Genomic DNA, 15,565 nt, shown 5'->3' with positions numbered 1-15,565 from the left:
TTATATTTTGAATTTTAAAAAATGTTACTTTCAATACATGGAAAGAACTGAACAAATGACATGTAAATGTTTTGACCTAGATATGAATTAAACTATTTTACACAGCAACAAAATAAAACAAAAGATTTCCCTATAGTTCACAGAAATTGTCTAAAGAGTATTCTTTTCATTAACAAGGATTAAAACACTTTCAACAAAATCCACCAGGTGGAGCAAATACACAGCAATAAAAAAAAAAATCCCAGAATTTTTTTCATCATGTTTTCTTTCACACGACTTTCATCTCTAACAAATTCTCCACTTCTATCTCTCCACATTGCAAATTATCAAAATCTATGCATACATACTAATGTGCCACGTTTGTAAACAATTCAAACTTACTCAAAATGAATTTTAGTTACAACGAATTATAACACAAATGTTCACTCCAAAACTGCTCTATTTGTTCAAATAATACCCAGCATAGTATATTTGCTTTTATAGCTTCTTAATTGCATATACCAAAATCTTATTAAAATTATGTATTATTGTACCTTTTACCCAATATACCTAAATGTCCTTTGTTCATTCCGATTGGTAAATTGACACAAATCCACAATTATTTATATGTTTTCCGTCACTTTCCAGAGTAATTCACTGCCTCCCATTCTCTTCTACCACAGATTTTTTTTCTTGTATTTCAGGTCACACTTATTGATCACCCTCAGTTCAAGGCTCCAAACCCAAATTCTTTCATTTCTGACACCACCTGCAAGCCACAATTCTCCCCATTCAGTTTTCAAAGACTTCCACATTTTCTCACATTATACACTCTCTGCTGCCAAAGCGTAATGCTACACATGGTCCTAATGTTACTAATGTTACCTGCATTTAAGAAGAGTCCACGTGGACAGAACTACAAAAAAGTTGGAGCTTGAAAGAAACCTGACAAGAGTTTGTTGGAGGAGGAGAACACTAGTTAGGAATATTGACTGTGGCTTAAAATATATTTATATGTTTTCTTTTTTCATATTTATACTGATGTTGAAAAGAGAAATACCCTTAAAGAAATGCAGCAGGCTGATACATAAATAAACACGCACATGCCTGAGGATACACATAACACTTATGGCAGAGCTACTTACGCTGTGCATAATAGATCACGATGATGCCAGCTCCATCACAAGGCGCACCAGGCTAATGCAATTATTTAAATGATTATATATGTTTTACTGGAGTGGTAAACAAATATATAAAATATTGACATTACTTCCATAAATATGATATGAAAACAAGTTTTAGAATAATTCCCACTAAAATCTTCCCTGCAAAGCCCAATCTCTTTATTATTTGCAAAGGACAGAATAAATTCCCTGGAGCTGTGCTTATGCACTAGGCAAAGGTATATACTGCTCTCTTTACATGCCCATAACTCCTATTAACATTAATGGGAGGCACATACGTTCATCTAAAGGGTAAATGCCCTTCAGTCTGCATGACAGAATCCTAATGAAGTAGTTGGAAAACCAAATCACTGCACATGTAGTCACACTTTCCCCTCCCTTTGCAGGAAACACCATCACCACCACCTTTGTTCCCCAACCCACAGCAAAGACATTTCATCAGCCCACAGTGTGGACAGAGAACCTGCTGGATTTCCTCTTGGTAAGACAAAATCCTCTTATATACATGGGATCTCCCAAATGGCTCCATCTCCAAGCACTTCTCAGAATATTTATCCCATGTTACCCCAAATTGGCCACGTATTACTGTGCAAATATTATTTCTCACCACCCCAGCTTTGTCAAAGAGTGTGGCCCCTCCCACAGCAAATGTCAAAGACCATATTCCAATTCCAAGAAAAGGAAAAAAAATCCAAGTGTAAAAGTTTTATCACCTTTTGAAAAGTGGACTATTCTATTTTCATGGGCAGATTAAGATTCCAAAACCACCTCATAAAAGCAATCTCTGAACTACTAGCTCCACACCAGACTACTAATGAGTCTGACCGGAAAAGAGCAACACACATAGGACACTATATAATGGGAACTCAGAAAATAAGAACCCAAGAAACTAAGGCCAGCCCTCTACTGGTTAACGTCTGTTGCTGCTGAAACAGATTGTTTCATAGCAAGGCCAGAAGTATAAAATAAAGCCAAATCCTTAGATCTTTTTTTTTTTTTTAATCAAGCATGTCTGTCAGTGTGGTCCAAAAGGGGAGAGCAGGGGACACAGCGTTGGCAGGAATCTCAAATTCCTGACCAAACCCTCTTCCACACAATGCCTCCCGAAAGAAAGGAACCTAGGGTTTGAGCCAGCCTGACGCTGGCGGACAGACAGGGCTGGCCTTGCAGGATGTCAGAGCGCCAGGCGGCTGTGAGAGATACTGGGTTTTCACACACTCCCAGCCTGACTGTTTTGCTCTTCAGGTAATTAAACAAGGAAGCAGGGCTGCTGGGTATGAGCCTGACCCCGAAGCTGCGGCTCCATGGTTCTGCATATCAACTTCCGCAAGAACTGCCCGGAGCATCAACAGAACATTCTCCTCTCACTCTCTCTCATTTCCTTCTCCACCTCTTCCTAAAGCTGACCCAGAAACAAGTCCTGCCTACAAAAACATCCAGAGAAAGGTCTGATTTTATTTGTCACAAAAATCTCTATGCTATTCCCAGTCATTACTCTCCAAATTTTAAAAAACAAAAAACTACCCTAATAGCAGGAACTTCATAAAAATTCATATATACCAAATCTATGTAAAATGCTGGTCTCTTAATCAAGATGGATCAAAGAAAATTATACTCAAATAATTATAATTTTTAACACGCTTGATTAAAGTGTAAATCTTCAAATTCAAAGAAGGCTCACCAAGAAATAAATAATTTTGATAGTCCAGTTTATGAATTAAACATTTGTTGTGTTATGTAATTAACATTGTTATTTTAAATTTTGATAGTGGTAATTAATGTAAGCAAATACCATCTACGATCTGGTTTATTATGTTTCATCAAAAATTTTATTTAAACAAAGCTCTAAAATATTTCATGTGTGCAAAGTCTCCATTAAAACTCAGCAATATCAAACATATCCTTTAAAAGATAAGAAATTGGTATATTTATACATGTATATATATAATTAAACAATGATTAGAATCATATAAATAATATCTTCTTCTTTCATCTCAAAATCCATAGAGTAAAATATTGGCCGAAAGAGACACAGACCAAAAGAGAGAAGAATACAAAAGCATGCCTGCTTGTCTGTGTTCAACACAAAGAACATTAAATGAAAACAACTGGCATGCTGCCAAATTCCTATAGAGGCAAAGAGATTCAAATAAATTGATTTCACGCATCACACTGACCTGGGATCAGTGTGCAGTGCTACAATAAGCTCAAAGCTCCATGTGGGGTAAAGCCCATTAATGCTATCAGACCCCTCAAACATGACCAAGAAAAACTAGAAATAAAAGCAGATACTCTCTAAAAGCAGCAATTTTACTTAATAAAATAACTTTCCTCTTCCTAACAAAGATGCCAATATATAAAGGTACATAGCATCATCTACATCAACATTTTAAAATAACCCTTTTTCAAAATACAAATGTAGCTTTTGAAACCCACACAATATGTAAAAATTGATACTACCTATATATCCCATTCCATGATATGAATGAACATAAACACACACCGTTTGCAACAAAAGTTTCCTGTCATTCTTTCCTCCCAAGCTGCTTCCTCTTACACCTTTTAGAAAGCATATGGATCTTTTTAATATGCCAAATACTACACCCTTCTTAGAACTGTCCTCAATGGCTTATGATAGCAAGCTCCTCAGGGCAGACTACCACTCCTAGGTGTCCCAAATATGTCTGGTCCCTACAATGGCAGGAATTACAGAACAGCTCCTAGTGGCATTCTAGAGGACCAAGCACTGTGTCTACCTTGGATATGCTTTAAAACACCAGGTGGGAAACACACCAGCTTTCTCATTTTACCAGCTTCCACCCAAGCTGGTGGCATACCTCTTTAGTATCATTTCCCGCCCCCCTGCCACCCAGCCACTGCCCTAACAGAGGCCCATCTCCAGGAGACCCCAGCCTGCTTCAAACTTGCTACACTGACCAGACTCTCTGGCGCCACCTCAGGCCATTCTCACAATGCCGACTGTTCAGCCATGGGTAGTCCTTTACTTTATCTGCTTCTAAATTACAACTCCAAAACTCTAAAAGCCCAGGGGATTCCAGGTGTTCTAAAATGTAAAGTATGTGATTTCTGTTTTCTCAACTTCTTGAGTTTGAATCCCATATTGCTATACACCTAATATTATTACAAAGAGGAAAAAAAAAACTAGGAGTAATTATTATTGCTATTATATTTATTCATTTATTTAAAAATAGGGTCTTGCTGTTGCCCAGGCAGGAGTGCAATGGTGCAATCATAACTCACTGCAGCCACGAACTCCTGGGCTCGAGCAATCCTCCCACTTTAGCCTCCCAAGTAGCTGGCACTACAGGCATGCGCTATCACACTCGCTTGAATTTTTAATTTTTTTGTAGAGATGGGGTCTCACTTTGTTGCCCAGACTGGTCTAGAACTCCTGGGTTCAAGCAATCTTTCTGTCTCAGCCCCTCAAAGTGCTGGGATTATGGGCATGAGCCACCACGCCCAGCCTAGAAGTAAATTTTTAATGCCACATGGAAAACAAAGAAAACCCAACAGTTATAAAATAGGTCAATACAAATACGTGTATGTGTATACACACATCATGTTTAAAGTATGTACACACACCACACATACAGGAGCGTAGGAGAGAAAGAGAGAGGAAAAAAAGAAGAAACTGCACATCATGGTCCGGGTGCGGTGGCTCAAGCCTGTAATCCCAGCACTCTGGGAGGCCGAGACGGGCGGATCACGAGGTCAGGAGATCGAGACCATCCTGGCAAACCCGGTGACCCCCCGCCTCTACTAAAAAAATACAAAAAACTAGCTGGGCGAGGTGGCGGCGCTGTAGTCCCAGACACTTGAGGAGGCTGAAGGCAGAGGGAAATGGCGTGTGAACCCGGGGAGGCGGAGTTGCAGTGAGCTGAGATCCGGCCAGCTGCACTTCCAGCCTGGCGGGCAGGCAGACTCGTCTCAAAAAAAAAAAAAAAAAAGAGAAAGAAATTGCACATCGTGTTTCTGATACATGATGCTGGGGGTTCTGTACATGAATAACAAATAAATGCATTAAAAAATTATATTAAGATATGTGTTCTTGTCATGCATTTTTGCTTTCAATATAGATCTTCCATGCTGCAATGGTTCATCGCCAGCAGTCCACAGATATATTCCACATGACCAGAAAGGAATAGATTGTGATGGAATGCATGTGGGTAAAGATAGTAACTCTATATATCTGCAATATGTTCAAGTTTTAAAATCCAATATCCTTTTCAATTTTTAATCTGCATCTTAGATATCTTTATCATACTAATACAAACCCCATGCAGATACATAAGGCAGAAAGTAAGGAGTTCCATCCTGTTTGGAAGCGCAAGCTGGTGGAAGATGACAAAAAAACAATTCCAAAGTGGGACGGTTATTGTTATTACTTTGTTTCCTTTAAGATATTGATGCCTTTTCTTTTTCTCTATGCAAGACTTTAGAAGACTAATCAACCAAGATCTGAGTTCTCAAAAAACCAATGTTTAGTAACAACAGTGCATAAAGGTTAAGAAAAAAGAAGTAGTCATGGGAGATGTCTCAACTGCTTAAACAATTGAACTCCTTGCCTTCTCTTTTGAATTGATGTCTCTCATTAATTACATTAAAAGAACGTCATCACAATATGAAGGAGGAATGAATGGAAGAGAAATGCAGACACAAAACCAAATCATGATTAAGGCTTCCCCAAAGGAGTGTATCATTCCACAAGGAATTACTCCATTTTCTCTGGTCTTTCAGAAAAAAAAAAAAAAAAAAAAAAAAAAAAAAAATAAACTTATTTTCCAACTCCTTCCTGAGAACTTTAAGAACAAGCCNTTACATTAAAAGAACGTCATCACAATATGAAGGAGGAATGAATGGAAGAGAAATGCAGACACAAAAACCAAATCATGATTAAGGCTTCCCCAAAGGAGTGTATCATTCCACAAGGAATTACTCCATTTTCTCTGGTCTTTCAGAAAAAAAAAAAAAAAACAAAAAAAACAAAAAAATAAACTTATTTTCCAACTCCTTCCTGAGAACTTTAAGAACAAGCCGATAAGCATTTGTAAAACTGGCAAGAGTAGAGATTGTGGCATGGACGCCAGCAGTGATGTTTCCAGAACAGTGGTCACCAAGGGTGAATATTCACTCCCCCTCTTTCTACGTAGTCAGTCAGTCACAGAACTTCAAAATCTCTTCCCAACCACTAGAGTGCCAACCAGTATCACACAACATTTGTGTTGACTCTCAACTTTTTCTTAGCAGTGGATCCTCATGCCCTGGTGCTTCTGTACAAGTCCACTATCCACTAAACCTGGAACAGAGCTGGCTACAGAAGACATGAACTCTCTCCTATAATCCAGGGCTTCCTTGAATTTTCAAATATTGCAGACTCTAAGAAGTCTCTTGCCAAATGGCAATACATTAAGTTTATATTTGCTGTTTTCCTAAATGCAGATATCACTTTTTTTCTTAATGTGTCTATGGAATGAGCTCTGCTTAGGAAGTGACATTTGCCTAAAAGTTTTTTAAAGATCCAAATACATCAGAAGAAATAATAAACTGAAAGGCACTTTTTTGCCTATTTAGTCAACAAACTGTTTCAGAAAACACCATCTCCTCGTTACAATAAACACAGAAATCATGGCATAGTTTTTACTCTTTAACTCCAAGTATTGCTCAGCTTATAACAGATGTATTATGAAACATGGCAAGAAGCACTGCAACAAGAAGAGGGTGAAAAAATTTGGTACTTGATCATTTGATATATTCAGACCCAAAACTATCAAACAGGGTTCCCACCACCAGATTGATCCCCACCCAATCCCCACACCCAAAGATTTCAAATACAAATGTTTAAAACATACAATAGAGCAGGCACGAGAAGAAGGAAGAAAAAAAAGAAAATCTTCACAATTATAATTTATTGGAAAAAAATAGATTGATTTTTCTGGTATGTAAGTAAATTGCAAAATCAAAATATTTGTCTGTTCCTTACCTTGACAATATTCAAAGTTCCCTTTTTTCCGGCAGTCACCTATTACTAAACTCAGTGCTCTCCAAGTGTTTCTTTTGACAGATATCATTCTCCACCAATCGCTCTGCTAATTTCCTCTCTCCTTTTCTGACTGGGACAGAGATTATGTTCACCAGCCCAGAGATCAATCTTTTCTATTGACAACAACAAAGGGAAAAAAAATGCATATATCACAACCAGTCTGAAGTATCATACCCATCTGTTTACATGATAACACTAGGCCAGTTTTGTTTTGTTTTGTTTTAAAAAAAAACATATACAAGCTCTTCTAAATTTTAGAAGAATCCAAAACAATCCCCATTGTCTCAGTTCCTATCATGACGTTTTCTAAAGGACTCTTAATTTTCCAATCATCTGACTCAAAGCTGGATACATTCTGAACCTGAAAGCTCTTCTTTCTTAAATTAGTTTTAAAGATATGCACATCAATACCTTAAGAGAATGTGTTACATTTTACCTGTTTCAAAAAAATAAATAATCTGTCAGATATTATGTTTTCTTTAGAAAACAATTTAGACATTATTATTTATGGAATTTTACACACAAGTTAATCCTGCTTCAAAACAAAGTGGTTTGCTTCATTATTCAAATACTGTTTTTGCTGTTTTGAAATTTCAATACTGCCATTATTAGCTCACATAGTTTAAAACAACAGCGAAGAATAATCCTTATGTAATAGTTTAAAATATTAATAAAACAAATATTGTTGAATTATTTTAGCAAATCAACAAACTTCTACACCGTTCTTTTCTTCCTTTTAATAATATAAATTTTCTCATTTTTTCTGCTATATTTGACAAATTTAGAATTTGTTCATTCACAATATTTATTGAGTGTCTATTCCTCACCTACTATGATTAAAAATGCTACCACTACTATCACTACTATGAATAGAAAAAGTATTGGTATTTAATTCTTACCAACTAGGAAACATAAGGGTCTAGCACAATCATACACATATAAGGTAGGAAAAGGTAGGAGCTTAACAAATGCAAGGGAAGAAAGATTTATAAAAGCAGTCTCAAAAGAAATTACTAAGGCTGTTGCTATTTTTTGAGACCAAATTACTTCCTAGAAATTAAAATCGGTGAACATATTCTGATGTAAATAAAACAAGCAGATTCTATTTTTTTTAAAGTAGTTTAAGTGCCACATTATGATTCTTTTGTGATGCAATCAGTTGTTTCTTGTTTTTCAAGGTTAAAAAATCAAATAAGTACTGATTAATTAAAATACATTACTAGATATTTATTCGTTGGGAATTGCCTTGCAGTAAGCAAAGACAATCAGCTGGATCTTGGAAACATTTAGCTTACTGTGAATACTAATAATTTCATTAACAAATGATAAAGCAAAAAAATTCAATAATATAACCCAGATATATAAATATATGTACATGTATCCATTATGTAGGTACTCAAATAGTGGAGTGGGGGAGGGTGCACACAGAAGGGAAGACTGAAAGTAAATACATCTAGATGTTAAATATGATTATTTCTGGAAGATGGCAATATGGGTAATTTTTCTGCACAATTCTGTTATTTCCAATGTTTCTGTACAAAGGTAAAATACATTTTATATAGAGAGACTTAAAAAATATTGGGAAAAAAGAAAATGTATGCTCTTCTTAGATTCAATCATAATATTTTGTGCTTCAGCAACCATCAACAAAAGCCATCAGAGAGCCTGACAAAAGTGGATCATGCCCCTGTATGAGCCATAGTTAATAATCTCTATTGAACAAACAAACCAGGCAAAGCATATACAAATCCTCTAGAGTCTAAGTCTATTTCTTCCTTCTCATGACTGCTAAATACTAGACCAATGTCTGGGTTTAACAAAAATAGTGTAATCTTGGTTTCGAGGCACATAAAATTACCATGTGATAAACTTCAAAACAAATTTCTCAATTAAAAGTGATCTCTCAATTTGGAATATACTACTTTACTTTTTAACTTCACTTGTATCTATTTTAATCAGAGTTTTCTGAAGTGAATGAACAAAATTGGCCAGGAACACGGTGACAATAAAATATTTTAAATGTGCATATTTATAAATTCTTAAATGTTAACATAGTATACAAATACAGTTTCAAATAATATGCAATGTCAATCTAAAGTTACCCATGAGGATTTTCCCAACTATTTTATATATGAAACAATATATTACAATCAATAGGGTACCTTAAAAAAAAAAAAAAACTAATCTTTGGATTTTAAAAAAAATGACTGGAGTGTCACATTTGTGCTTCATATCTCCAACACATTAAATGCCCTTCCAATATGAAATAATAATAAAATAAGTAATGGTAATAAGCACGATGTTCAGGTATCTCTGCGACCTATTCCACACTGAAGTCTGTCACACGGAAATGATAAAATTTCTCTATCTTTAATACTTGCTTTGTTCAGATCTGGATGCTCAGCCCTCAAATTTGTAAAACCTCATTACGAGGGGAACATACTGAGAAAAGTTTAAAAGCTAAGCTCCACCAAGAGCAGAATGCCTCAAACAATTTGTAGTTCTACAAGTGTTATTTAAAAGGCTCAACATGTTGTATTACCATGGAAATTGTGGAAAACATACATTCCCAAACAAATATTACTTTTTCTCAATGGTATGAAGTAATGAAAACCACATGTGTAAATCTGCGATCCGTGCAGTAGTTCAAGCTGCAGCTAATAGAAAATACAGAAAGTGAACTCTGCTATATAAAGGATTCTTGTTACAGAAATATAATGTGAAAACCAGATGCAGACAGAAAACCTTAATCACAGATGGGAATGTAATCACTGGCATACAGAATACTTTTTTGATCAATCTTAACCATATGCGCAATGTATTTATTTTCTAAGGAATGCAATAACTTGAGAGAACCTTCTATTTGAATTCAGTTAACCTCACATGGCCTTGGCAAATCATTCTTGTATCAGTTTATCTTTCAAAAATTTAATAGGATGTAAAGACTACACACATCAGAATCAACCTCAAAAGAGATCAAGTGCAGTCCCCATTACTGTATTTCTCAGTCACTGCCAGGAATCCTTTCACTGCCTAAACATGTTTCTATAGAGAATTCTATCAACATTGGGGCATTTTTTCCTTTAGTAAATGATATACGGTTATTCCAAAAATGAGCATTTAAACACACCTCTTTTTATCTATCAACCGGGGTTGAATCAAACCTTAGCTCTAACTCTTTTTTTTTCCTTCACAGAAACATTTTATATCATAAAAGCTATTCGTTTACATGAACAAATGTACCATTAGCTTTTGTTTCCAAGGGGAATCACCACCAAAGGAATCTGTTATATTGTATCTGACTTAGGAAACATTACCTTGGTAAGTACAGTTCCTGGCATTGGATTGTAGCTTATCTTTGTCAAAGCTTCGCCATTTCTTTGTAGGCAATTCTGTGTCCCTCTAATTTGAAGGAGTAGTCAACAGAGCACCATGTATGCTTCACTTCAGGACTATATTCAACTTCCAACAGGAAGCTACTGAGACACTGTGTGATTTGGGTGCCCCTCATTGCAGGTCATGTGAACTAAATGTCATTATCCTAATTTCACAAGCTTCCTTAAGCTTCCATGCATACACTCATCCAGAATCTCCTCTCTTCTAAATACTCATCTCTTAGATCCACACACAGAAACACACAGTCCTTATTCTTGCCTAATCTCACATACAAGACCCTCCATCACTTGGCACTCATCTACAGTTTTCAGCCTCCACTCCAACCACGCCCTTCCAGAGTGCAGCTCTTCTCTGACTGGATAAACTCCCTGACGGAACGCTTCCTCTCATGCTCATGGCTTCGTTCACTGACTTCACGGCCCTTCCCATAGACTGCTGCATGGCCAGTTCTTCCTCAACTCTCAGGCTTTAGTTCAAGAGTCACCGCCTGAGAGATGGTTTCCCCAACCATTTGAAATCAAGACTCACTACCAGGTCCTCCCAACCCCTGCATCATTCTAACATTGTTTCTTAATTGTCTTAATTATATTTAACACTACAGGAAATAATCTTAGTAACTTCTTTTTTATCTTTCTCCCTCTCCCACCCCTAAACTGCAAGGTCTGTGAGAGCTAGGGTCTTATCTGGGGTGCTCATTACTCTATCCTCCACATTTGAAACTGGACTAGGAACTTAGTTGTAGTCCCAAATAAAAAGAAAAACAAATGAATCCCACTCAATGAAATGTCACAAAAGCCCAATTCAATCCCCGTGACTTTGGCAAACCTTTCCCTGGCTACTTCTGGGACCCGTGATCTTTTTCTCTTCTTTATACTATAGCACTTTGGGTCTGTATCAGGCTCTGCAACCCTTTACCTGCCAGGTACTGTTCACAGAAGCCCATTCCCGCTGGTGCTATATAGAGATAGGGCAGCATGGAAGTCACCCAGGGCATTCACGGCTATGAAGCCAGCCCTTTGTCCCACACCGAGCAGCAGGACACTGTGACTGGGAACTGCAGCACAGTCCACACAACCTTTAAGGCATAAGTGCACTCTAGCAGCTTTTTATGCATTGAGTTATCTCACAATTGAGTGTGTCAGCTGTTGCAGACATGAGATTCCATTTAATTTCTTACACTTTTGGACCCTACATTGATGCACTCTACTCATTCCATTGGCAGGGCTGCAAGAGCATGGCCATGTTTATTCAACAATGCTTACACCCAGTGCCTAGCACAGTGCCTGGCACACAAAAGGCATTCACTAAATACTGGCTGAGTAAACAGGGAATAACTGATAATGGAATATGGTCTGGTCTTTCTTCAAGCCCCTTTCTCCTGGGATAAGGCATTATTTCAAAATCCTACAAATATTTTTAAGAAACAAATTAATCAGAAGGTAGGTAACCAACTAAGTACCAACAATGCAATATGACCAGTGAGTTAACAAACCAGGCAATTTTAAATGGTAGGAAGCTCTTAAATATCTTTTCTGTTGCAGATATAATTTAATTTTCAAAAAATAAAGTGTTATAAATAACCATGGCCTACACACGCTGACCATTTAGAAACCCACTGTATACACACTCTGGCTGGACTGGAATCTCAGTTCTTACACTTATTTATCAGCTATTTGACCTTGGACAAGTCACTTAATCTCTCTAAGCTTCAGATTTAAATCTCCAAAGTAAGATAATAACACCTAACTTACCAGGATGATATGAGGAGATAATACTTGTGAAGTGCCTACCTTAGTGCTCCCAGTGCAAGTATTATTTCATCCAATGTGCTCAGTTCTTACCATTTGATACTAGAAAAGGGGTAGTACCTATTTTAATAGAATTAAATATGACATAAATGAAAGCAAAGGTCAGTACTCAAAAATATCAGTACAATTATCATCTTTTAATTTCTGAAAGTAATTACTGCACTATTAGTGATAAAAACAAAACACCTAGGATCAGTCAACAAAACCAAAATATGTGGAATTAAGCTGCAGGCTCTAAAACATTTTGGTGTGATGAAAAAAAAAAAAAAAAACCCACACTAACTCATGTTTGGTAGTTTTTTTTTTTTTTAATCTAATTTCATCTGTGAAAGACTCTCTCTAAGAATAAGAGGAGAGAGAACCAGAATCATTTACAAAGGCTGTTTTCTCCACATAAAGGCATCTGTTCCATGCCAGCAATTTCCACCTGGAAAAAAAAAGGGACTTTGGAAATATCTGCATTCGTGGTTGATGGTCACACATCTCAAGAGGCTACAACGACTGTCCAGCTGCAAGCATGGCCTGGTTGCTGCTGCTCCTATCAGCTGATCTCTCTCTCTCTTTCTCTTTCTCTCTCTCTCTTTTCCCTCTTTCCTCTCTTCCTCCCTCCCTTTGTCTCTGTGTCTCAGAAATTTGGAAAACTGTGGTATTTTTGTACTCTAAACGGTAACTTTTCTAAGTGCAGTGAAAGGTTTTGATAGTTTTCCATTTGTACTTTAGTATTATTCCCCGCTGCAATTGGTGTGGCTGACCCTGTTCATGTAGAAAATTCCTACGTGGTAGGGTTTGAAGAACTTCAGGAGAGTAGTAAGCCCTGGAATAGTGAAGCCTTGAAGAAAATCTAGGTTCAGACCTTGCCCCATCATATGCACAGGGTCATCTTGGGCAAGAAAGTAGAACTCTAAGAGTGACTTATGAAATGAGCTCACTCACAAGTCGATATTAAGACAATATGGAAACCTCTCCATCAAGGCCTCCCTTGAGGCCCCACACACTGCTGTCTAAAATTGTCCAGTCACTTGCATTAAGAAACTGAAGACTGCACTGCCGAAACTGTCTCTTCAAATAAAAAGGTTTCCTGAAGAAAAAACAGTGAGACTCATTACCACTTCCGCATGAGCCACGGCATCTCAGGCTGAGATGGACCTACCTCACTGTTCAGTACCATCTGTGGTTCTGAAGCTGATTCATCAGGCAGTAGAGCAGCTGGAATCCCACACAATGTCAGAGAAAAGACCAGACTGGATGGGAAGGAATGTCGGGAGAAGGGTTCTGGAGGAAGAGTGCTCAGCCTGGAGATGTGTCCAGAAAGCAGATACGGGTATCCAAAGGAAGAGAGGAGGGAAAGGAAGAAGAGGGAGACCCTGGCAACTAAGGGACAACCGGAGGGAATCTGGTAGGGAAAATCTGGAAACCACTACAGTGGTTTTTAGCCTTGTTTGGACCCTCGATCAAAGAAATTGCTCGATCTCATAAAAATGTCCATATACATAAAATTTTGCTTATAATTTCAAGAAGCTTATCCTTTATTAAAGCCAATTTATGAACTTCAGGGTAAGAAAATAAAAAGTTACAGTGTGCATCTATGAAGATCCAAGTGGCTTGATCACTTCATAGTTCGCCTAAAGATGGCGTGTTTTCCAAAAGCAATGGCAACAAAAGCCAAAATTGACAAATGGGATCTAATTAAACTAAAGAGCTTCTGCACAGTGAAAGAAACTACCATCAGAGTGAACAGGCAACCTACAGAATGGGAGAAAATTTCTGCAATCTATCCATCTGACAAAGGGCTAATATCCAGAATCTACAAGGAACTTAAACAAATTTATAAGAAAAAAACAACCCCATCAAAAAGTGTGTGAAACATATCAACAGATACTTCTCAAAATAAGACATTTATGCAGACAACAAACATGAAAACAAGCTCATCCATCATCACTGGTCATTAGAGAAATGCAAATCAAAACCACAGTGAGATATCATCTCACACCAGTTAGAATGGTGATCATTAAAAGTCAGGAAACAACAGATGCTGGAGAGGATGTGGAGAAATAGGAACACTTGTACACCATTGGTGGGAGTATAAATTAGTTCAACCACTGGGGAAGACAATGTGGCGATTCCTCAAGGGTCTAGAACCAGAAATACCATTTGACCCAGCAATCCCATTACTGGGTACATACCCAAAGGATTATAAGTCATTCTACTATAAAGACACATGCACACGTATGTTTACTGCAGCACTATTCACAATAGCAAAGACTTGGAACCAACGCAAACGCCCATCAATGATAGACTAGATAAAGAAAATGTGGCACATATCTACCATGGAATACTATGCAGCTATAAAAAAGAATGGGTTCATGTCCTTTGCAGGGACATGGATGAAGCTGGAAACCATCATTCTCAGCAAACTATCACAAGATCAGGAAACCAAACACTGCATGTTTTGCCTCATAAGTGGGAGCTGAACAATGGCAACACATGGACACGGGGAGGGGAACATCACACACCGGGGCCTATCACAGGGTGGGGGGCTATGGGAGGGATAGCATTAGGAGAAATACCTAATGTAGATGACAGGTTGATGGGTGCCATGGCACATGTATACCTATGTAACAAACCTGCGTGTTCTGCACATATATCCCAGAACTTAAAGTATAATAAAAATAAAAATAAAAGATGGGGTGTTTCATTTGGAGCAGGAGGTGGGGATGGGGGTGGATTTTGCTTTTGTTTTATTGTATTTTTTTTAGTTGCCAAAACTTACAAGCCAAAATATAACAGCAATAAATTGTGCATTCTATGACAAGAGAACACAATGAAAGCGACCAAGGTGGAAAGAGGTTGAGAAAAAAACCAACATGCTGTTGGAACCAAAGATTTCACTTTAGTCTCAGCAGTGAAATGTTTCAGGACGGTTTTAAGTAAATCACTTGAGTTCAAGAAATGAGCTCTCAATAACTATTTAACAAAGCATTAAAAAGTATCCCAAGTGTTCCAGACTCCCACTTTCTTTTTTTTTTTTTTTGAGACGGAGTCTTGCTCTGTCACCTGGGCTGGAGTGCAGTGGCCGGATCTCAGCTCACTGCAAGCTCCGCCTCCCGGGTTTATGCCATTCTCCTGCCTCAGCCTCC

The 15,565-nt window shown here is 37.5% G+C and overlaps 1 protein-coding gene across 8 annotated transcripts in view; it reads right to left on the bottom strand.

Annotated features, from left to right (window-relative positions):
* Positions 1-15,565, bottom strand: part of RUNX1T1 (RUNX1 partner transcriptional co-repressor 1) — a 155,004-nt gene that overhangs the window by 119,654 nt on the left and 19,785 nt on the right. For 3 of the 8 annotated variants that reach the window (XM_017847350.1, XM_017847351.1, XM_017847349.1), the window contains exon 2: positions 7,165-7,337. The exons of 3 other annotated variants lie outside the window; for them this stretch is intronic. In XM_017847350.1, the coding sequence (XP_017702839.1) occupies positions 7,165-7,252 (88 nt within the window). In that variant the 5' untranslated portion in view covers positions 7,253-7,337. Of the gene's footprint in view, positions 1-7,164; positions 7,338-15,565 lie in introns of those variants that run through there. 2 more of the 8 variants (XM_017847357.1, XM_017847356.1) reach the window with 2 other exon arrangements.

Source organism: Rhinopithecus bieti, unplaced genomic scaffold, assembly GCF_001698545.2.
Source record: "Rhinopithecus bieti isolate Rb0 unplaced genomic scaffold, ASM169854v2 scaffold_26532, whole genome shotgun sequence".
NCBI lineage: Eukaryota > Metazoa > Chordata > Mammalia > Primates > Cercopithecidae > Rhinopithecus > Rhinopithecus bieti.
This window is presented reverse-complemented; position numbering and strand designations above follow the sequence as displayed.